We start from the raw sequence: 22,693 nt of genomic DNA, 5'->3' as shown, positions 1-22,693 counted from the left end.
ATGCACCACTAAAGGACGAAAAGTAAACGTCCAAGGTACAAATCGTTCCTACCAGAAAAAAGTGCTAATGAGTGAACTATAAGTGCAGATACAGGTGGGCCTGGTTGTGTGTTAGTGTTTCGTGTTCAGCACAGAGGCCTTGGACTGTTGTTCTGTCAGCGCTACTAACCAGCTCGCCGTCTTCTTCAGGTAACACGACAAAGTGCTGCAAGTACACGGAGCCATACTGTTAATTAAAGGTGTTGGCAAAAACAACAACAATAGTAAACTCTATTTTAAAGAGACGAACAGCTCACAGTACTCTGGGGCAGAGGTAGACCACTGTTTTGAGTGAGGCATGTTATTTTGCAAGTCCTTGACTTGCCGTTTTTTGTTTATGTTTTTTAAATGACAGTATCTTAATAAAAACGTTTTTTAGTGACCATAAACTGCTTCACAATTTTCACTGTTCCGCTTTGGCAATGCAGTTTTCTTCTAGTATGACCTCTCACCTTGCCAGGAATTACACAAACGTGTGTTTGAATATGCTGCTAACTAGCATTAAAGTCTCTGCACTCTGCAAGAGCATGGAAAGATTTCAAAATAAGAGCGTCATACTGGAGAAAACCCGTTTGAATACATGACAGTCCCAATTTAAAAAAAAAAAAAAAAATCTTATTTGTTTTTATTTTGTATTTCTTTTCGCTGTTTATCTTACAGACAATCAGCATGGCAGAGTCGAAAAGAAAGGCAGAGTTGCTGCCTGAAGATGTTGGCACGGATGACTGTCTGACTTCATACACTTACATCTACAGTCCGGATTTACTGAAGTAAGCATGAAAATATGTGTTTCCATCAGCACGTGTGATTTAGTCTCTTTCCTGACCGTTACATGGGGTGTACTGTATTTTACAGAGACCAGGTTGCTTTTATCACAGGTGGAGGATCTGGAATCGGTCTGCGCATAGCTGAAATCTTCATGAGGTGAGAAGATATGCCTGCTCATCTCTGTAACAGCCAAACCTGTTGCAGTAATGTCAGTAAAATATCACATTGAACTCCGACAACATTGTTATTATTGATCTGTGTACGGTAATGTGCAGAGGTCTCGAGCAACCCCTCAATTTGTTATATTTTGCTTAGTTTAGTCTAATCACAGTTCTCCAGGCTTTCTGGAGGTCTTTGAAAGGGTTTCTTTGGACATTGGCTCCTGTCTCACTCATTTTCAGTCCACTCCTTGCACCAGACCATTTTCTGAAGGATGTTTTTAAGTGTTTAAGCCACTTAACACTAACCAAAGGTAGTGATTTTTGTTTTTTTGTTTTTTGCTTGAATGATTCAAACTAAAGCAATGAAAGTTGTCTATACATAATGTACAACTTGGCAAAGAAGCAACTTTAAATTGTATAGCCTTACTAGCAGCCTGTGCAAAAAAACATGATATGTTCCCATTTCCTTTTATTATTAGCTGAAAAATTGGCACATCTCAGCATGATGTGCAGTATGTCCTCAAAAAATTTGAGTAACTGAAGGATAAAGGATGAAGTGGTAGATGAAAACCCTGTCTACAGCAAATGAACGGTATCTAAAAATCCAGCAAAGAACTGACAAAGGACCAGAGAGATGACCCTTCAGTTCATTCTTCTACTGTTTAGCCTCAGTGGAAGGTTCAGTGGTTTCAGTGAAGGGGTGGCTGTCAAGAAACCATTTATAAAGAAGGGCAACTGGGTGAAAATGCCAAGGTATTCCTAATAACACAAGAACTAATCTGAAAATCAGGTGCAACAGGTCTGATGGAGTGATGAATCCAAATTTGACAATTTTGGTTCCACCTGTCAATTGAGTAGAAGGTCAGGAGTGTCTACACTCATTTGTAAAGCAAGGTGGAGCCTCTGTCATGGCTGGGTGCCGTTTGATACAGTGATGTTGGCTAGACGTCGAAACTAATGGAGTCATGAACCCAGAAATATCCTACCTGCCTCATATCTACCTTTTTTATTTATGGATTGATGATCTTTTCCTATTCTGATCGGCACAATGCAGCATGTGTTCTCTCTGCAGTGTTATACATTTTCTCTGTCTTCCAGGCATGGCTGTGACACAGTGATTGCCAGCAGGAACTTAGACAAGCTCAATGAGGTTCCCTCTTCCTACTGTTTCCACAATCATAGAAGATCCATTATATAACACCAAGACGCCAGTGTTAATGAATATTTATCCCTAGGCTGCTAAAAAGCTGTCAGCTGTGTCAGGGCGGCGCTGTCTTCCACTGTGTATCGACGTGAGGCAGCCCGACAGCATCATGGCTGCTGTGGATGAGACCCTGAAAGAGTTTGGCCGTGTGGACATCCTTGTTAACAGTATGTGATGCCTCGTGCACAAAGAAGAGCTTTATATATCTCATGCATCTTATGAAAAAAAGAAGGGGGGGCACCCTGCCACAAACAATTCCTTACCTTTGCAATCTGACCACTGAATGTCCGAATGATATTTTTTTTTTTTTTTTTTTTTTTTAAGCCAAAATAAGTGCAAATGTACTCTGTTCAAAGGTCAAGTGTGAAAGGTTTTGGTTTAATCATCAACCTTCCTGATACTTTATCTCTTTATCTTGTATTTTTACCCTGTTGCATCACTGCAGCATGATTAAGTGTTAGATCCAGGTCATCTGTGCAAACTGATCTTTATGTCAGCAATTAGGCACTGCAGAATTCTTTGCCTTGGAGTTGTCATAATTACTGTGCTGGTTTCAATCACAGATGCTGCTGGGAACTTCCTCTGCCCTGCTACCGCACTCTCCTTCAATGCCTTCAAGACCGTTCTGGATATAGACACTTTGGGTACATTCAACACCAGCAAGGTGGTTTATGAGAAGTGGTTCAAGGTATGGCGCTCGTTCTGTTTGTGTGATGCAGTGTTTCTGAGCTCTGCTTAAAGAGCCACAAATGCAGTTGTTGATAATGCTTTATCTGCTGGAACATCAAAGCCTTCAATAAGATTGTTTTCCTGCGATACGTGCTAGTCACCAGAAGAGGGCAGTGCACATTAAATTACTTATTGCATTATGATTCACTCAGGATCATGGTGGCAGCGTAGTCAACATTTCTGCAACGCTTGGATACAGAGGACAGGCCCTGCAGGTGCACGCTGGCTCTGCCAAAGCGGCAAATGGTGAGAGTTTTTGTGTTTGTGTTGTGTAGTGATATTAAAATCCAAATCTAATATCTCTATGCTGTCTCTCTTGTACCCAGATGCCATGACCAAGCACCTGGCTGTGGAGTGGGGGCCCAGTGGAGTGAGAGTCAATGCTGTGGCTCCAGGTCCTATCTCTGGGACAGAGGGCTACCGCAGGCTGGGTAAACACTGAGCTGAAATAATGATCCGTCAGTTTAAGGGATCTACATTTGATCTTATAAAGTCTAAAACAACTTCAGGCAAAACACTGATACTGTTGCCACTGCAGAGGATAGCATGCGTATATTTGATGCAGGCTTCTGCTAGAAACGAGCATTTATTCCTGATTTTGTCCATTTTCCACTGCAGAAATGGTTTTTGTACAAAGTCACTCTTTGGGATGAGCTGCCTCTACAGTGTTAAATCTACAGCATTGATTCTTATGGGTACTTCAGATTAAAAGCCCTGAAGAATTTCATTTGGCTAGAAACACTCTGTAAATCATGTGCACCAGCATGATAAATTAAATTTTTAGTTAAGGGAGTATGATGTTTATTATGGTGCAATGCTATATTTGCTGTATCCAGTTAAAGGAATTCTGGGAAGTGTCAGAAATTGCTAATTAGGTAAAGCATATTCAGGCACATTTTTATAACATATTTTATCTTAGAATTCTTTAAAAAAATCACTACATGATGATGATGATGATGATGATGATGACGATATCAATCTTTACAAAATTATTTAAAAGCATGAGCTCTTGAGGTCACCTGAGGGCTGTTGGGTCAACACAAACATAAAAATACTGTAACCATGGTGTATAAGTGTAGCTTACATCATCTGAGGATGCTCGTTTCTTCTTAAAACTTTCAGGTGGTCCTAGAGGGGAAGCTGCTGGTGCTTTCCAGTCCATTCCTTTGCAGCGAGCTGGCAACAAGACAGAAATGGCCCACTGCGCTCTCTTCCTGGCCAGCCGGGCGTCGTCTTACACGACTGGAGCCATCCTGGTGGCGGATGGCGGGGCCTGGCTGACCTCAGCCAACGATTTCTCCATGCTGTTGGGTATAGCTTCCTCTAAATCTGCTAAACTCTGAACGGGGGCTCTCCTTTCCTCCTCCTGATGCCTTCCCCCCCTCCCCAGGTGTGTGGGAGGAGGTGAAGAGAGAGTACAACTAGGAATGTGATTGTGCTGTTTTATGTTGCAGGAATGCAGTGAAACCTGTAATAATTGATGTGTATGTTATTGTCTTTCAGGTTATTGGTCAGCTGAACAGAAAAGAGACAAGTAATTGCTGAAACAAAGAAATATTGCAGCCATCTGTAGTACTGAAATGCTACGTGTACAGTATTTGTAGTTTATGTAATCCACTGGTGCCTTAAGTCAGTATTGAAACTCATGGAGTTGAACACTAATGTACTATATTTGCTGTACTATAGTAGTTTACAGTCTCAGAAATAAAAAAAAATACTTTATTACAAATGACCAACTTTTTTTTTTCTCTCCATTCCACTGCTGTGTGTAAGTGTGCATTTAATGAAATCATGTTAAATAAAATATTTGCCTTCTATCTAAGGGTGCTGTTTGTATTTGTAGTCAAAAATCAGGTAACCGTTTCACCCTGTGAAACAGATTGTGCCTGCAGCACGGAGCAAACTTTTAATTTTAAGTTACAACTGTTTAAGTTTGGGTCTTCATGGCTGATTCAAGGGGAAAAAATGATGCTCATACAATTTTTATTTTTTATTTTTTTATTTTGAAAAGTCCTACATGGCTCTAAAGGCTTATCCAACAGGTGCCCATCGCAAGAGTGAACACAAGGTCAGTAGGTGGGGAAAGAGTTTCTGAAGCACTCTATTTAGTAAGTTTTTTTTAAATATTAATGTTTTTAAAACTGACCAATGTGTAGTGACTTAAAGTCTTCATCAAGGCCTGACAAATGCACCATACCAGCAATTATTAGTGTGTGTGCGTGAATGTGCACACCGATTCACAAATTTAACGACCAGCTAGATGAGGTATTCACAGTACCGCTGAGAGTCAGATGGGGGCGCCAAAACATTACTTTACATCCAATAAACAATTCTCCACAATCGTTTGTAATTTATAAACATAATTATATGGGTTAATATGTTGTATGAGGAATATTTGTTTTACCCAGACAACCGTGCAGCCTGCTGACTCTCGCTGATCACGGCACTCTGATCTCTGTATCATGTGGAAGCTCCTCTGCTGAACCTTAACTTTGACCTCTGTGTAAATAAACATGAGTGCGGACCAGTGTTTTGAAAATTGGCTGTGGGTTTTCCAAGCAAAGAGAAGACAGAAAAATAAATCCCAGTTGGTGGCTGCTCATGATGCCAGTGATACTGCGGGGTGTTTAGTACGCGTGCGTGAAACGTCAGTGGTGTGTATGCGGCTGGAGGAGGAGGAGGATGGGGCACTGCTGATGCTGATGCGAGAGCTTTCGGCGTCTGTAATCAACATCGGTGGCCTGACTGCCAAAACGATGGAGTTTCTTGGCCTCATTTGACACCCTGTTGGTTTCACTGTGGTCATCAGCGGGGGACGCTGGCGCAGGTGTGCTTTTGAGGACAGCGGAGGGATTTGAGGAGGGAAAGAAAACGGTTTCGTCTCGTCACCCGTCTGGCCTGGCTTCTGAGGGACACAGGTGGACCGCCGCTGGAAAACGGCATCAAAATTAGGCAGTGATATTTTACTGCGAAGAGGACGACACTTCACGTAATTACCTTTTGAACCCAGAAGCTAACATTTTGGTATTGTTTTATCAAGAGAGGACGAGAGTTAAGCTTGAGGGGTTTTTTGGTGTGTTAGCCAGCTAATAGGCTAATTTCGTTAGCAAGCCTGTTAGCAGCTTCCCCGACCAATGGCACGGGAGAAGTGGGATGCTCGAAGGAGGAGTTAACAGTAGTTGCTGGCTTAAATTCATTAGAAGGAAAGACGGTCGGTGACACATGTGGGAAGCCGCTTTGCAACCACAGATTTGGCGTTAACGTTTTACAGCTTGGTGTTAATTCAGCTTCGAGTAACGCTGCTTACGTCGCTTCCCTCCGAGGCGATTGATAAGATTAGATAATCGGCTAATAAGGCTAATGTTGACAAACACTCTTGACCTAACGCGTTAATTCGTAACTCTAGTGTTTCATATCATCTCGCTGTCAGAGATGCTGTAAAGTCGTGTGCTTGTCGGTTCAGTTTCGAGACGTCGTTGAGCAACTTTCAGGCCGCAAGTGAAGCATGCTGAAGCTGGAACATCTGACAACTACCAGGAGCGGACCTGCCATGGCAGAAAGGGATATAGTGAGTCCAGACGCATTTCCATCAGCACCATATTCAGTAAGGCCAGGAAATCAGCATGATTTCTAGATTTAGGTAATGCTGTTCTCGAGATGTGGGTGGCAGCCACTGAATTTAAAGACAGAAATAGAGGCTGAGTCTTAGGCGTTTTTTTTCTAAACCTGCATATGTTCTTAAAACTATTGTAGTTTATACATCGTAAAATCACAATATCTGATAGCATCTTTTAAATGATATAGGTGGAGAGTGCTTGTGGGAGCTCTCCACACTTGACTCATAATTTCACTAGAGATGTGCTGTGCCATATAGAAGCATGGCATTAAAATTGAAGGACTGGATCTTGACAGTAGTGAGATAAAAATAAATAAACAGATACAAATCAGCAGCTTTCATAGGTTTCCAAAGGCGAACAGCCAGCATAAATGGAGCCGACAGTTGTGTCTGGCCCTTTGGGGCACACGCAGTGGGAGCCAGAGCAGCCATTTCCTCTTGGATTTGAAACACTGGATTCAGACAATGCAGGTGTGCCCTGTCAAAACAAGAGTGAACAGACGGGTTTGGACTTCAGGAATGGCGACCAGGACAACATATCCCAACAGAGTCAGAAGGAAAAGGATTTAGTAGACAACCACCTGAATGTCTCAAATCTTTCTTTTGGAGATTTGCAATTTGAGGGAGACCACACCACTATCTCCCAAACCTTTCTCCACAGTACTCACATTAAGGATTTGTCTTGCACAGAAAAAACAGAGGGACTTGATGAAATTGACTGCACATTGTCCTGGCTATTTTCTCCCAACTTTGCTGATGTGATTGGAAAAAACTCTGCCCAAAAGGAGCTGACTCTTAAACGGGATTCCCCTCTGGAGGACTTAGAAGTCCTTAGTAGTCAGGTTGCGCTAATAACCCTCAGCGTGCCATCATCTCCAGTGAAGACCGATACAGGGGATCCATTTTTGCTAGTAGATCTCTCAAATGAACATTCTGCTCCCAGCTCAGAGTCTTCAGGCAAGTTAAACCCACAGGGTGTCAGTGAGGAGCTGGTAAAGGTGCCATGTAAGGAGCAGGCCGACCTCCCTCCCTTACAGAGCAGGGAGACTTTGTCACCTGAAATTGGAGACAAAGGTTTATTCCCTGATCAAGTGACCGATCTGCCTGTAACCAGTAGCGCTACCCTACAAGGTTTACCTGAGAACTGCCTCTTTCATAACACACACAGCACACCGCTGGAGTGTTTTGAAGGATCTGTGCCTTTGTTGGATTTAGACGTTCCAGATTTTGACAGCAGCCTAAGCCTGTGGCCTGCCAGTGCTGCCTCTGTTATCTACACAGGAACTCCATTAGATGTATCACCAGAGGAGTCAGAAGTGGTACATGAAGAAGCTGCTGTTATTAGAAATCTTACTTGGGAGCAACAAGGTGAGAATGACCTGCTTGCTCTGGGTTTATTAAACGAACCTTCATCACTGACACTGCCTCTGGCTGAAGATGCCATCATCCAGGGTGATCTCAGCAGTCAGAGTTCCTCTGTGGAAAACGCGCCTAAGGATTTGATGGAAGAAAAAATCTGTTCTGAAGTAAAAAATCAGGGGAATGAGGCAATGGCTTTGGATCCGTGCTTGACTGTTGAAGAGGTCCACGATGACGAATCTTGGGACTTGAAACCCCAGGAGGGTGTGCGGAATGAAAGCAGTCCAGCAGCTGAGGAGAGGCTGGCCGACACTACACAGCTCCAGGGTTCAGTCTGTGACGAAGCGGCCTCTTTTGATTTTTCAGTTCAGGATTTAAATACAACTTCTTCTGAGCCTGAATGGACTAGTGAGCAGGCCGTGGAGACGATCTCCCTCTCCAACATGGTGGTAGATGACTCACTGCCGATGGTCTCATCTGTGAGCGCGGGGGAGGAAGATGTCTCCCCTCTGAAAGCTGTGTTCGATGCTTTAGACCAAGATGGTGATGGGTTCGTCCGCATTGAGGAGTTCATGGAGTTCGCCGCCGCCTATGGGGCCGATCAGGTGAGAAGCGTCGTTTTCCTTTAGTCCTTCCATTTTTGAGCAGGCAGCTTCTTTGTACCGTATGTTGGGTAAGATTCAGTGTAACACAATAAACCGCTCCATATATGTAAAATCTTTAGTATTGATTTTTAGCAGGAACTTGGAGTGCTTCCTGTAAAACACTGGTAATTAAATCAATTAAAATCCATCTACTGAAGACGGTCTCATGTCTGTGTTTTAGAATGTGTATGATCCAGATCTATTTCAGATTTATTATTAGGAGTAAAGCAAGTCAAATGGCAAAATGTGGTCATTTCTCTGATAGGTTTTTGCGTGAATGCTTAAAACCTTCATACAGAGATGAAAGCTGGCTCGGGTTATATTACCATGTCACGTAATGGAGTGGTAACTTAACCCCTGCTGAGATGCTGGTATGTTTCTCTGCAGTTTCCAACACTTAGTGTAATAGACAATACTGAAAGTGCAACTTATTATGAAAACCATGCCTGGATTAGTTTGTCATCTATCTTCAGTGAGTGTTGAAAGGCCAGGATTTGTTTTTCTCTCTCTGCCCAGATAAATCTGTTAAACATGCTGTCTGTAATGAGTTATGTCAGGCCTGAAACTCCATATGTCAAATGACAGAACACTCACTTCTCTATTTGTATGCTCTGTGGTTAGGGGATTACCCCTTGTGGTATTGCTGCTGTGTCTCTCTGTACCCATTAGCCTCACTGGTTTGATGTTATCTTCCCCTTTACATCAGGTATTTAGTTTTATTTCCACAAAAATAGGCCTCTCTGTCAAGAGCACCTAAGTGAGTATACGTTAATATTAGAATTTTAACATGATCTTCTTTAGCAGTTAATTTTTTGATATGTATATATTTGTACTTCAGGATATCAGCATGAAAATAGTCAGCTCAAAAGATGTAGGTCAAAAAATAATGATCAAGCACAAAAACCGATTATTTTGCCCTGTATCAGACAGCTGATGCCACATCTTGGATGCTTCTCTATGTCCTGGCAGAAAGGAAAACCACCAACTCCCTCCCACAGCCTGTGTTGACCAGATTTGGGCAACAAGTTAATTTCCGCTACTTTAACCAGCTTGTTTTTAACACTGTGAACCTTTGGTTGAGGATTGGTACTACACACACACACACACACACACACACACACACACACACACACAAACACACACAAAACGTGATGCTTGCTCACTAATGCTTTTTAATCCCTTCTTTCTCAGTTCAAAGCACCGCTATTGCCACCGCTCTGTCCCGTGTCTAGCCATAGGTATCTGCAGCTCTCCAGGCGGGGAATTGTGAAGGATTAAGATTTAAATGTATTTTCCTGAGTCAGAGGGACTTCGTACTTTGGGTGCAGTTCACCAGCCGCTGATGACCTTGTTTTGAGTGACACAGGAGCAGAATGTCTCATGTTTGGTGTGATTAAAATAAGTTGCACCTGCTGATTGAGAGAGTGCTAAAGTTGACACATCTATGACACTTAGAGTTTTTTGTTTGTTTTTTTTTTTTTTCTTTTTTCCCAGAGGTGTGATCTGCTTTACTGTCATTTCCTGCCAAAAGGTGCTAACCAGATTGTGCAGTTTGATTACTTTTTTGTTTTTGTTTGTTTTCATTGTGTTAGCTATCCGATATGTGGTTTGCAAGAGCTCCATGAGCTAAATGTGCCCTCAGAGGAGGCTCCTCTCAGATTTCTGTCCTTTCCTGAGCCCAGGGAGACAAAAGTTTAGGCGTGCTTGTTATTTCTGACCTTATTTTTTTCATTTAGAGTTGTCGAGCAGTCAGCAGACAGACTTATCTATAGAATTTGTGGAATGTTTTAAGCATGTTACCTTTAGGTGAGTTTATCATTCATTAGCTCACACAAGGATCTGTAGAAAAGTCAGCTCTGCTTCAACAAGGCAAACATATTCACTTTATAATTGTTTCTTTGCTGAGTGTTAAAAGTGTTTTTCTCCTCTCATATCAGTACGTACCACATATAAATGTGCTTTTAGTATTTGACTAAGCCTTACCCTGATATGTCCTTGTATTTCAGCTATCTGGAGATAAAAGCAGTTTGAATAAGCTCTATGCCTGACCGAGTCCAAATGGGGAAATTATGAACTGGGCCATGGTGGTAACACAAGTGTTTTAATATGTTGGTTCGAAAACCACAAGGCAAAAAGTAACACAGATCCATTAAAAAAAATGCCCATTGAGAATTTATGATAAGCTCATCATGTCATGTTTGTTATGTCATAGTTTAGCTGGCAGCTGGGACTGTAACTTGGGTTCCTCTTTGCAAATACCCCCGACACCTGATAAACAGCAGGAAGGTATTCATAAGACATTTGCATGAATGTTCAGATGGCATTCGTATGCTAAGCATGCAAATGTTTCCTCTAGAATTATTCCAGGATGTGATACCGACCATAATCGCACACAAATGCAGTGTATTGCGAATAACATGAAAATATGGAGGGGGAACACTGAGCAGCAAATGTCTCTCTGCAGTAGTGAATCCACTCTATGAAACCTTTTTGACTATATAAAAAAATTAAAAATAAATGTCCTGTCTGGCAGGTCTTAGTATTGAGCTATTGAAAAGACTTTTCTAACTCCCACTCACTCTCTGGTTTTGACCCTGATTCTGCACAAAAGCCACACTGAACTTCATTGAGGTTGGGACTCTCTTCTGAGTCGACATCACCAAACCTACTTTGGTCAGCCTCCCTCCCATCACCCACTGCTGTTATGCACCACCCCTCTAATCCTCAGTGGAATGCCCCAAGCCCTGAAACATCCCCTCTCTTTAGTTCCCTTTTGTTTTCATCTGTGTTTTATTTACAAAGACTACTTATTTATTTTCATCCAAACCTGCCAAACTTATGATTATGGCTATCAAAGTTTCGTTTGGCAACTGACTATTGCGAAATCCCCTTTAGGAAACACTCTCACCAAAGGGTATTCTTCTCCACGGGGTTATGCACAAAAGTGGTCTGTGTGGAGGCGGTCAGGCGTGCCCCGGCACTGATTAGACACAAATGGAGGAAAGAGAAAAACCACAGTGCTTTGCTCCGCTGAGCAGTGGAACTGTCGAGCTGCATCTGACTTTTTATCTCAGTCTTTCCGCTGGGTCTCAGGGCTGTTCATCTGTCTAAAAAAAAAAGACACTGTAAAAGCTAAAAATGTAAGGTACCTTTTAGAAACTGAAGACAGGATTAACACAGACACAAATAAACATGAGAAGTGCTTAAATCTATTTAATACAAAATCTTTCTGGAAAATAAGTGTTTAAAGAAATGACTTTTCATAGAGATTTTGTATTAAATAGATTTGTTAAGTTGTATGAAATGCTGACATATTTTGTTCCATAGAAATAAACTATGTTATTGCATAATATGTTGTTGTATCAGGCTTAAAATGGTAAAACAGGTCATATAGAGAACACAGCAACAGTCAAAACGAGGACAATGATAAAAGTTATGTGACTCTTAGAAGAGGATAATCTGATTTCTTTGCCCAGTTAATAGGTTGATGCAAAAATGAAATCACATTCACCTTTCAGTTTTTAGGTTAGACCTAGGAATAGCCAGCAGGCTCCACTAACAAGACCTGAGGGGCCTGGCACTGCTGTACAGACTTAACAGCTGAAATGTAGGCCATGGACAGTTTCCACAGGATAGTAGCTTAAAACTGATCTGGGAGCTTTGGCACTGGAGGTTTTTACAGTAGCGTATCCTACTCGGCTCAGTGGTGAATTTTTTTTTTTTTTTTTTTTTTTTTTTTTTTTCTTCTAATGCCACAGAAACAATACCCAAAAGCTGTTCTTTGCTTTTTATATCAGACGTGCAAAAAAACGTCACTGAAACCACTGATGCTCGTTAACTCCCCGCTCACACCTCAGTTTTCTCGCCTTGCCCAGAAAGAGGTGTTTGTGAAGAGCTGCGTGGAATAAAACTGTTTCCTCTCAGCTGTGATGTTGTGACGTGGAAAAAGCTTCAGTAAAACACCTTACGCTGACCTAAAGCACTTTTTTTTTTCATTTTTTTTTTTTTTTTTATCGACTTTCATACATGAAATCACTTACTGTTTTGTGGTTGTGTTTTGAAGTTTTTACAGTACAGCTGTCACCGTCTCATTTTGTTTAGTTAGAAATGTTCGAAAGTGGGTGGAGTGTCAAGTTATCAGGTAATTCAGATAACTTCTAATTTTGCATGCAAATAAAATGCTAGAACTTCTATCATCAAAGGAGTGTTTTTGTGTTTTTGCATGGTCTGTTACAACAACCAGCAGACAGGCATTACAGCCTACAGCCTTTCTGTCAGTTAAAGCAGACACTCCTGTAAAATGTGTAATTTTAAGCCTAAATACAATGTAAATGGATGAAGTTATAAAACAAGTTCACCCTTATGAAAGGAGTAATAACCTATGGAACCTAAAAGCAGCAGGCTGGTTATTTATGCTGTAGAGATGGGAAAGTTAATCTCATGCATTGTAGGTACTTTGTGCATTTAAGACAGGAAAAAAACATGGACAAAGCCACTGTGATGCCTCAGGTTTTGGATTCCACATTTTGAAGCGTCAATGTTAGCATTTTAGCTGTTGTAGCGCATAGAAGTTACTTGAGGTCCTACTATTGATCAGCATTTCAGACAAAAAATACTTTGCTGTATTCAGTGAGGATTGTCCCTGCTTTCATGTGACTGTGCATAGTTGTAGCACACATGTGTTATGCTGGCTATACCCAGCAGTTTGTGCTGGATGTAGTTTTTGTTTATTTTAGAAGCGAGCTGTAGTAGCCTTTGCATGTTTGTCTTGTTTGAACAGAGCATTTAATCACGCATGATTTGCCTGGGAAGTTGATAATCTATCCTTCTGTTTTTTGTTGTTATTGTCTAAAAACTTTTTAGTGCATGAGTACCAAAGAGGCACGGATAAAGTGGGTGGCTGTGGCTCAGGTGGTAGAGCAGCTCAGCTACTGATCGGAAGGTCGGTGGTTCGATCCTTGGCTTCCCCAGTCTGCATGTCATGTATCCTTGGGCAAGATACTAACCCCAAATTGCCCTCCGATGCGTTCATCGAGTGTGAATGCGTGTGAATGCAGGTTAGTTTGCACTTGCGTATAGAAGTGCTTGTACGAGTGGGTGTGAATGGGTGAATGAGGCATGTTATATAGAACGCTTTGAGTACTCCGGGAGAGTAGAAAAGCGCTATATAAGAATCAGTCCATTTACCATAAAAAGAACCTTTTTTTTTCCTTTTTTTTTTCGATTAACGTAAGGGGGAAAAACCTAACGATTCCTAGTTGCTAGAATTCAATACTAGAAAACTCTGTCTTTATCTGTGCTCTTTTAAACCTAGAAAATGGCGAGCGTATCAAGTCTGCTGTAAGAAAAAGGCTTTACCATAGCAGACATGCTTGCTGGATGAGCTGGATGCTTGCTTAATGTTGCATGTTGAACTTAACATTGCTGCATGAACTCTTATTTAGCGATACCACTCACTCCCCCTCTCTCACCCAGTACAGCTGGATTTAATTCATCAAACCCAGATCATAAGCCACAGGCTTGACAGAGTCAGTTTATGAGTAGTTTCAACCTTCTCAGCCTCTTTAGAAGGAGCTCAGTATTGCTAAGAAGATCAAGTTATTTTTATGTGTAACTGATATAAAAAGTGTTCCAGAGACGCCACGCAGAGAACGGCAAACCCTTTAACATGTTCACACTCTGTGCTGATGTTCTTAAAGAAGAAGTGATCCCAAACCACAGAAACCTCACATGTCGCTGGTGCTCCCACCCAGCTGCTCTAATTCTGTTACATGCTTAAAAGTATGCTGTAATCATGTGTTAGTCTTTTTTTTTTTTTTTTCTGTGACATTTTATGCTCAGAGGGTGAGATAATTTTGCTGATAGCTAGTTCCCAAGTTAAATCTTTGGAAGCCAGATAGCCTATCCAAACAGTCCTCTTGGTAAATTAAAAAGATAAAAAAAAAAAAAAAAAAGCTATAAAGCTAACATCCTTATAAACTTGTCCAGAATTCAATAAAGTGAAACTCTTTACATCTGCAATAGTCGATTTTTCTTCTCAAGCTCTAAAGTGTTTTATTGGCGACTTTCTGCTCCTGTAATCAAAAATGGAGCTTGTGTAATTGTGCTGTTAAACTGTCATATGAGTTGAATGATCCTGAGTATGACTTCTTAACAGTTTTATGAAGCCCACAGCAAAAATACTGCCCTGTTATTTTGAATGCAGTGTGCTTTTCCCACTGAAGTCAGTATGCAAACATTGCAGCTAAGTAGTTTGTCGTTCTTTGTGGAAAACTTCCCCTTATGTCAGTCATTACATCTCCCTGAAGCATCCATGCTGAACAAATGGTAGGTTTATGAAAGAGCTTTTATGATGTCAGTGTAGTGAAATCTTTCTTGTTTGTGTCCTTCTTTAGGTGAAGGATCTGACCAAGTTTTTGGATCCAAGTGGGCTCGGTGTCATCAGCTTTGAAGATTTCCACCGTGGAATCTCTGCCATTAGCAATGGAGGTGAGTCATCACGCATCTCCTTTTATTGTTTTCCTTGTAGACTTGTTCCTTAGGACCCACTTGGTCTGTTTGTTTCAGACACTTGTGGTACAAAATCTCTTGAGCCACCCCTCCCCCCCCCCCATTTCTTTACATTTTGTTTCCAAAGAGCCAGACTTGTCAATTTCAGTCCAGTCTGACCTGACCATTGTGTCAGGGTTTATTTATTTTGTGTGTATGTGTGAAGCCACTTAACAATAATCTATGAATTATTCAAGCATTAAAAAAGCCCCCCCCCCCGAAAAAAGAAAGAAAAAGCCCAATCCCAAACCTCAACATTGTTGAAGCAGTGTGGCAGTGAACAAAACAAAAGAAGTTCTTTGAATGTCCTCCAAAAAGGCTGGACAACTATTTAAGGTGTGAGTAGTAGTAAAACTTACAATAAGAATCTCCTAAGAGACTTGATTTAGAAGAATAGAGTTCAATTTTCCTAGCAGAATGTAAAGAAGTGAGGGGTGCCTAAAAACATTTGCGCAGTACTGTATATTTATGCTTTGTCTGAAATCCCAAACTATATTTATCTGGGCATGGACAGCTTCACCTTTCAGCAACTGGCTCCATCTCTTTGATTTATCCAAGCTGTAAATATTATTGTCACATCCTGGTCACATCTGTTGCTCAACAGAGATGATGGAAAGAAAGATTTTCCCAAATTCTTTTATACTCTTATTAATTCAGTTCTTCCTTTAAGCACACTTATGTCCGTCCTGTTCCACTTTAAAACCTGCTTCATACTTGGGCACACATCATTAGAGATGGCATCTTGCATCCTTTAGTTTCTCATTCAGATCAGACACAACTCCTAATCCTCTCTTCGTGGGTTTGTTATAACATCAAAATCAAATCTTATCCAAATATTGAATTAACGTTCACATTTGCTCATAAGTGGACATCAATTCAAAGTGAAATTGCTTCAGAGAGTGCTGGGTGTGTGGTGATGTCATTGCAGCAGTGAAACTGATGCCTCAATCTGCCCGGCCTATTGATTTGAAGAACTCATTCCCAAGGCTTTCTAGGTTGCACATATCCAGTTTCTCAAACCATTAATAAGTCATGCACTGGAAAGTGTTAGATGCACAGACACATGGGCTGACTGGTGAGGTTTCAGAGCGGGAGTGGCAGAGCGAGAGATGAGGTTTGGGCAGAGCGTCCTGTTCATCTTAATTATTTACAGTCTTCTCTCTCTCTGCCCTGTCCTCTCAGTTTTCCCCTTATTTTTCTCCCTCTAGTCACTACTGTTGATGCAGAGTAGAGTGGTGAACACATAAAGAAAGAACAGATACTGCCTATATTTGCATCCAATGATAAATATCTCAAAGTAAACTCTGCTTTTGTGTACATTTTCTTACTAGATGCTCTTATTTCACAGCTCAAGCAATCTCAAGTAACTGGTTTAATAGGCAGTTTTTGTGCTCCTGTCATTTGAGCAGAGTCGTTCTGGTTTGTTTTGGTGTTTTGTTTGATTAGTGCACATACCATATTCAAGGAACAAGGATGATATTGTTGAAACTGGCCACTAGTATTGTCCTGTGTTTCCCTTACTGCCTCTCGATTACTTTAGGTGCGTCTAGCTCTGTGGTTAATGAATCTGTTTTTTCCTCCTAGGAGAAAGTTTCTCATTGGTGTGTGAAGATCTAACTTCCCAAGTTGCTCACACACTGCTAACAAAATCCCAGTGTGCTTGTCACTTTTCAGCTAAACTATTCCTATTTAGAGCCACTGCATCCATGTCGTATTCATTACCCCAGCAGTGACCTCCTCTTGTTGTAAACAGAGGCCAAAATCTGCTCCCTCGGGTCCCAGCCTGGAGTATACGTTCATCATAAGCTTCACTCAACTTTCTTTTGTTTCCACCTCATTTTTGGATCACTCCTCACTGAAAATTGTACCTTTTTTAATAAAGGGAAGTCTGCAGGCTATGGAAATGCCTTGTACCCCATAGTGGCTGTGGCATGTCTGGAACAACAAAACATTGCCTAGAAGTATTTGTGCTCTGAAATTTTTACATGATGCCAAGAGACTGCAGGTGGGCAGCCAGCTTCTCAGGCCCATTCTTTGTGCACTCCTTTCGCTTCAATAGCCTGCAATGTCTACGAGTCTCCAAGAGCAAAGGGTTGCATAAAAACTCTTGGGTCTACTGCCAGGACACTGTTTGTGTTCTATTCTCCCAGCAGGGCGCTGTTCACTCCTCTGTTTACTAGATACGGGAGCCGCAATGGCTGATGGGACTGTCGTTGGTCCGTCTCAGGTTGCACTGTTGGTGCTTTCAGTGGAGGCTTTTATTGACAAATATAAAGTGGATATGGTTGCTTCTTGCCCTTTTTACAGTTTTATTGTACCAGTCGCTTGACATTCTGTAGCCCCTCAAATGTCTGTAAAAGTTACATAATGTTTGCTGTCACATTACTCTTAGATTGCTGACTGTAAATATACAAGTAGGGCAGCTCAGGTGTAGACTCTGAAATGTGCTGATTAAAATGCTTAAGTCAACACAACTGTTTTTCTTCCCCCTCTAAAAGTCAACATTTAAAATCAATCTTTGTTAACGGTGTCACTTTTACTCATTTGCAAATTGAGGCTAATAATTTAATTAAATAGAGGTTTGTTCTTTTTACCACTGTAGGGAAAAACAGGTTTCATGGTTTAAAAAAAAAAAAAAAGAAAATGTTAATCTAAACTGAAGACTGACATTTAATAAAAACCAAAGTAAGGCATGAATAGATTAAATAAATGCAGTTTTGCTATCGTGCTGTGCATTTAAGGGGAAACGAAAACAAATGCTGACAGGCTCTTCAATTTTAATCCCAAATTGTGCACAACATATGTTACATAAACACCTGAATCCCTTGGTGATAATTTACCTGCACACTTGCAGGTATTTAGTATAATGTCTTTTTTTTTTTTTTTTTTCTTTGATTATATTTTCCTTCAGTTGTTTCGTACACCTGCAGAGACATAATCCTGCATCCTGGCTCTCTGCTTGCTCATGGACATTGTACTGTAAAGGCCAGTCTCGTGTTTGTTGAGCCTTCTTTTCTGTTTGGCTTTGTTTGTTCTGTACACATTAAACCTGTCTTCCTCCTGTCACATCTGCAGGCCCGGAGCCACAGCTCTACAGTGTAAACTACAGTCCAGGGGATGGAGCTGTCGGCTGTCAAGAGGAGTACGATGAGGTGAGGAGCCATACAGGGAGGCTTAGTCGCTCTCAACTTGTGCATGCGGTCCAGCTGTTGTGCTGTCAGTTCCTGGTGGTGCATGCAGCAGCACAGTGTGAAGCTTGCAGGCTGAACTCCCTGTGCACTCTCACTCTTCCCACTGTAATTCACCGAGTGGCTTGCAGAGCTATCATTACCGCTCTATGAATGCTCCACGGGTTGAACACCCTGGTTTGGCTGACACTAAATAGCATCTGGCAGGCAAGGCTTTTGAGTATTCTTTGACAAATATTGAATTAGCTGGAATGTGAGTTTGTTTTCATGTCTCTGGAGACTTTTTTTTTTTTTTTACTGTTGTGGTCAGCATATCTAGAATTCCTCTCTTCTCTCGTGTATGAAACTTGTATATTTAACGACCCATTTTGCTGGCCTCTGCAGAATTGAAAGGTTTCTGCTATTATGTGTGCCTCGAGCTGTGCTGGAGGATGACTGTTGTTTTAGTGGCTTCACAATGCATGGTATCGGCGCCCTCTCTTGATGTTGTGTAGAAGTGCAGTCACCTATGTGAGAGACTGATTGAATTAATATTTAAGCATTCTTCCAAAATACTAGGACATTAAAAAAATAATAAAAACAGAATTGATCTTTGTGTACTTTTTGTTTTGGCTAATAAATCTAATTTGAGCACAATAACTGTTATAAAGCTTCACTCGATTGACAGCTGAGGCTTAAAATTACAGTCATGGCCTTGTTACAAACTAAATTTAAATGCATTAAAGGAATCCACCAGGTTGACAAGTTGCTCTGCACAGTAAGGGCTTTACATGTGAAGCCTCTCAAAAGCTTGGTTTTCACCTGAGTTGCTTAAGGTTTATTTTCAGATGAGGTCTTGCTTTTCGTAGACGTGACACTTCTCTATAGACTACAAGAAATGCCAGCCAGTCAAAGGGAAGGAAGTGAGGGCTCTACATGTTTGCAGAGAGAGGGGGGAAAAGATAAGAGATACTGCTGGTGGGAGCAGTGTTTTATTGTCTGGCCATCTGTGAGTCTAGATGGATTCACACTTGTTGGAAAGCTTTTATTGTAGTTAAGAAAGCAACTTGTTATATTCTTTAAGGAAATGAGTGCACAAAAACTGGGTAGATGACATACTTGCATGTGAATTATACTTCTGTATCAGGTCTACATTGTGACTTAAGCCATAACCAGAACCACATTTTAATCCCACACCACAACCTCCTCTAAACCTGATGTGCACATCCTGAGAAATGCAACTACACGGGTCGACATATACCAGAACAACTTGAGTAAAAGGTTGCAGTGTAAGGATAAGAGGAGTTTCTGGTTGCTACATTAGTTATGACATAGATTTCCAACAGAAGTCTTATCAAGCTTCAAAGTACTTTTTTTTTTTTTTTTTTTTTTTTAAACAGACACAAAGCCTGTTATGAATTGTATTATTTCTCAGTGTTTTTGTCTTGTTTATGCGTTCAGCTTCCATATCTGTTGATTCCTTGGATGTTTATGGGTGAAATATTTTTATTATTTTCCTACATAGCCATTTGAATTACTTACTACCTAATTACTTACTAATTAATTGCTACCAACAGATGCAGCTATTTGAAAATAACTGTAAATGATCATCACCGAGGTGAATATACCCTGGCTGTAGCAGTCCACGCAGTGTTAACTGTTTTGTTTTATTCTCTTTAGACTTTGGTTCCTTGTTTTTATCCTTGATGCAATTATCTATAATGTTTTTTCTACTTAAAATATCCCAGCCGCTTTGGCTGCAAGTTATTGGAACCCATAAGCAGAGCCCCGGGGTTTATTCTGTGAATGTTTGAAGGAGACGCCACACCTGTGGCCATGGCCTTGTTTTTTCCTCGAGTTTCTGGCAGGAAAAAGTTCCCCTTGCTCTCGCTCTCTGTCAATGGCCGTGCTGTTCTGTCCCTGTTTGCTTTCAAAACAGGCAAGGTGAGGCTGTTCAGCTCGAGCCTGGCATGAGAGAGAAATGCAACACCCAGTCCACCACATTTTTCCTTTATTGAATAATTTCTGCCCTTGCTGATGTTCACATTTCCACCTCAGCTTTAATTGCTTCACAGTGACAATGACAGGTGTTGTTGAGCTGAAACTTTGTTAAACACTGCAAACACTGCCCCCTCAGTGTTTGCACACAGACTGTTTAATGTAGGTGGTTGGAGACCTCATTCGCTGTACAGTCTTAGACATGCACAACGTGGCGTGATCATTTAAACTTTAACACTGTGGCAATAAGTGAAGTTTTGAGGGGCGAGCCAGGAAAGATTAAATTTATCTTAACTGTTCTGAGTGAAAATGTCACACAATCAGCTCTGTTAGCAGCTGATTGAGCATTACAGCCGACTTCTGTTGCTCTTTGGACTTTGTCACTGTCTCCACCCCTCTGACCACCCAGTGAAGCTGAACGAGTTGCAACAGTATTATTTTTTTTTTCCTTTCCCTAATGCTCTCTTCACTCTCTCTGAGAGTGAAGGTGAGGAAGGAATAGTAGGAGTTATTAGCGGGCTCTTATGGCAGGCCAGCTTTTCCGTGAGTGAGCCTGGGCAGGAAAAAATGGTTTTTGGCATGGTGGATACCCCTCAGGGTCCCTCATCTTCTGACACTCCATGTAGACTGGTATGTTAAATTTTCCAACATGACACACCTTTGCCTTATTATCGCTTCACAGCTCTGATACCTGATGAGTCTCTGGTTGCTGATGACTTCAGATGTTTATTTTCTGGCGTGTATCAGTTTTAAGCAATTGGTATTTGTTGTTTGCGAAGCATTTTGTTTGAACTTGTTGCTTAGAGGTGTTGATGCAGCAGGTTTTGCTTGGAACTGCCGTCAGAAGCACAAAAAACTGTCTCTGAAGTCTGTTTATGCGCTGAGATGTATTCGCTCGCTGCTTTAATTGGCATCGGTACCTGCTGGCTAGACCTGAAGATTCAAGATTAGCTCATCTTTGAAATGACTGCCTTGTCGACAGCTGTAGTTTGTGTGTGTCAGTTGTTGTTTATTTGACAATCTTATTTATCTTCCCCAAAACAACCAAATGCATTTATGAATATTCTGAAGATCCTGAAAATGGAAACCACCATGGTGTTTAGTCTCATTTAAATTCATAATCATAAAAAAATGTGTAGGGCACTGTGAGTACTTTGTATTGGTGCAGTGGGGCAGTGTTTGCTCCATGTTAATACTTTCATTCGCCAACTAAAATAATATTTGCGCATATTAAATTCCACCCATAAATATGCCTAGCTAGTACTTCAGTAAATTATCAAAATTGTGATGGATGTGGAAGTTTACCGCCTGAGTGCTTTCCTGTAATGCAACCTTATTCTGTTTTTGTGACTGCAGCAAAATGAGGTGACAGACAGTGCATACCTGGGCTCCGAGAGCACTTACAGTGAGTGCGAGACCTTCACTGATGAGGACACGGGGGCCCTCGTACCTCCTGAGATGCACGAGGATGTGGAGACGGACAGCGGCATCGAGGCCACGCTACACGACCCTGAAGATGGCAGCAACAGGTTGGTATATAAATTTCATGTCAGTGTTGGCTGCTATGCCTTTATTTCCTGGAAAAAGATAAATAAATAACTTGTGTGTTTGTTCAAGGCTGAGAAAATTGGATTGTAAACTTCAGTGTCTTGAGTCATACATCCTCCCTTTATTCTACTTATCATGAGATGCAGAAATGATGTTTGTAATGCCTGCTGGCTACAGAAGTCTCCCCCAAAAATGTGTGTTAAATCTCTAGCTGAGGGTTAGCCCTGGAGCTGCCCTGCGCTGCCCTTTTACACAGATGATGGGGTTTATGGGTCTTTCGTGTGTGACACTGGATCACTTGGGTTCTATGTGGGTCAGCAGACAGGCAGATTAAAGAGAGACTGCCACCACTAACTTAATGCCTTCAGTTCCCCTCAGGTCATCCATGCGTTACTGTGTTTGTTGTCCTTAATGGAGACACCTGTATTTCAGCGAAATATCAGTATAGATGTCAGTGGTTGATTTACCTGCTATCACTTAAATTATGTGCTGGTAAATTTCAAAAATGGTTTCATCCATACAGGAGACAAAAGGTTAGTTAGTAACTCTCTGTAATAAAGACTTTTGTTGTTTTGGCCAAATTGTTGTTCTAAACTTCGGTATTTCCTCAAAACTTCACCGGCAGCACATCAATAATGTTCTTTAGCTTTTTTCTTTCTTTCTTTTTTTTCCTAGTGAAATCATATATGGTATAGAGTATTTGGGGCAAAACTTCATAATCAGTGAGGACATTCACTGTTGGTGTTTTTAGTACAACTGAACCGGAAAGCTTATTCAGAGATAACTTGGAATCAGCACAGTGTAAGCACAAGAAACCTTGAACACAGAAAGCCCTTCTACTATTCTTTACCCACCGTGGTCGGAGTGAGGGAGTCTTTTTACTGACCTGAAAAGAGGCTGAGATCTACTCA

The 22,693-nt window shown here is 41.2% G+C and overlaps 2 protein-coding genes across 6 annotated transcripts in view; both read left to right on the top strand.

Annotated features, from left to right (window-relative positions):
* The first annotated feature begins 41 nt into the window (after window positions 1–41).
* decr2 (2,4-dienoyl CoA reductase 2, peroxisomal) lies at window positions 42–4,718 on the top strand. 2 transcript variants are annotated; one of them, XM_003438454.4, is made up of 10 exons: window positions 42–189; window positions 700–809; window positions 895–963; window positions 2,067–2,118; window positions 2,204–2,339; window positions 2,736–2,860; window positions 3,054–3,147; window positions 3,228–3,332; window positions 4,024–4,212; window positions 4,405–4,718. In XM_003438454.4, the coding sequence occupies exons 2-10, from the start codon at window positions 709–711 to the stop codon at window positions 4,437–4,439; spliced, it is 906 nt and encodes a 301-aa protein (XP_003438502.1). In that variant the 5' UTR covers window positions 42–189; window positions 700–708; the 3' UTR covers window positions 4,440–4,718. The 2 variants fall into 2 exon arrangements, with proteins under 2 accessions (XP_003438502.1, XP_005448303.1); XM_005448246.3 differs by having other exon boundaries at window positions 4,024–4,291.
* Window positions 4,719–5,500: 782 nt separating this feature from the next.
* The window catches only part of rab11fip3 (RAB11 family interacting protein 3 (class II)), a 29,233-nt gene continuing 12,040 nt past the window's right edge, over window positions 5,501–22,693 (top strand). Inside the window, exons 1-4 of one of the 4 annotated variants that reach the window (XM_005448247.4) lie at window positions 5,501–8,481; window positions 14,916–15,009; window positions 18,145–18,221; window positions 21,591–21,763. In XM_005448247.4, the coding sequence (XP_005448304.1) occupies window positions 6,889–8,481; window positions 14,916–15,009; window positions 18,145–18,221; window positions 21,591–21,763 (1,937 nt within the window). In that variant the 5' untranslated portion in view covers window positions 5,501–6,888. Of the gene's footprint in view, window positions 8,482–14,915; window positions 15,010–18,144; window positions 18,222–20,671; window positions 20,865–21,590; window positions 21,764–22,693 lie in introns of those variants that run through there. The other 3 variants (XM_003438606.5, XM_025909716.1, XM_019362728.2) reach the window with 3 other exon arrangements.

This window comes from Oreochromis niloticus, linkage group LG8 (genome assembly GCF_001858045.2).
Source record: "Oreochromis niloticus isolate F11D_XX linkage group LG8, O_niloticus_UMD_NMBU, whole genome shotgun sequence".
In the NCBI taxonomy this organism is placed as follows: domain Eukaryota; kingdom Metazoa; phylum Chordata; class Actinopteri; order Cichliformes; family Cichlidae; genus Oreochromis; species Oreochromis niloticus.
Note: the sequence above shows the minus strand (reverse complement) of the source record. Positions and strands in the feature narration are given on the sequence as shown.

Coding starts and splice junctions, on each gene's coding strand:
- decr2 (XM_003438454.4), top strand. CDS start 709: ATGGCAGAGTCGAAAAGAAAGGCAGAGTTGCTGCCTGAAGATGTTGGC. Junction 964..2,066: donor ATAGCTGAAATCTTCATGAG/GTGAGAAGATAT, acceptor TCTGTCTTCCAG/GCATGGCTGTGACACAGTGA. Junction 3,333..4,023: donor AGAGGGCTACCGCAGGCTGG/GTAAACACTGAG, acceptor TAAAACTTTCAG/GTGGTCCTAGAGGGGAAGCT.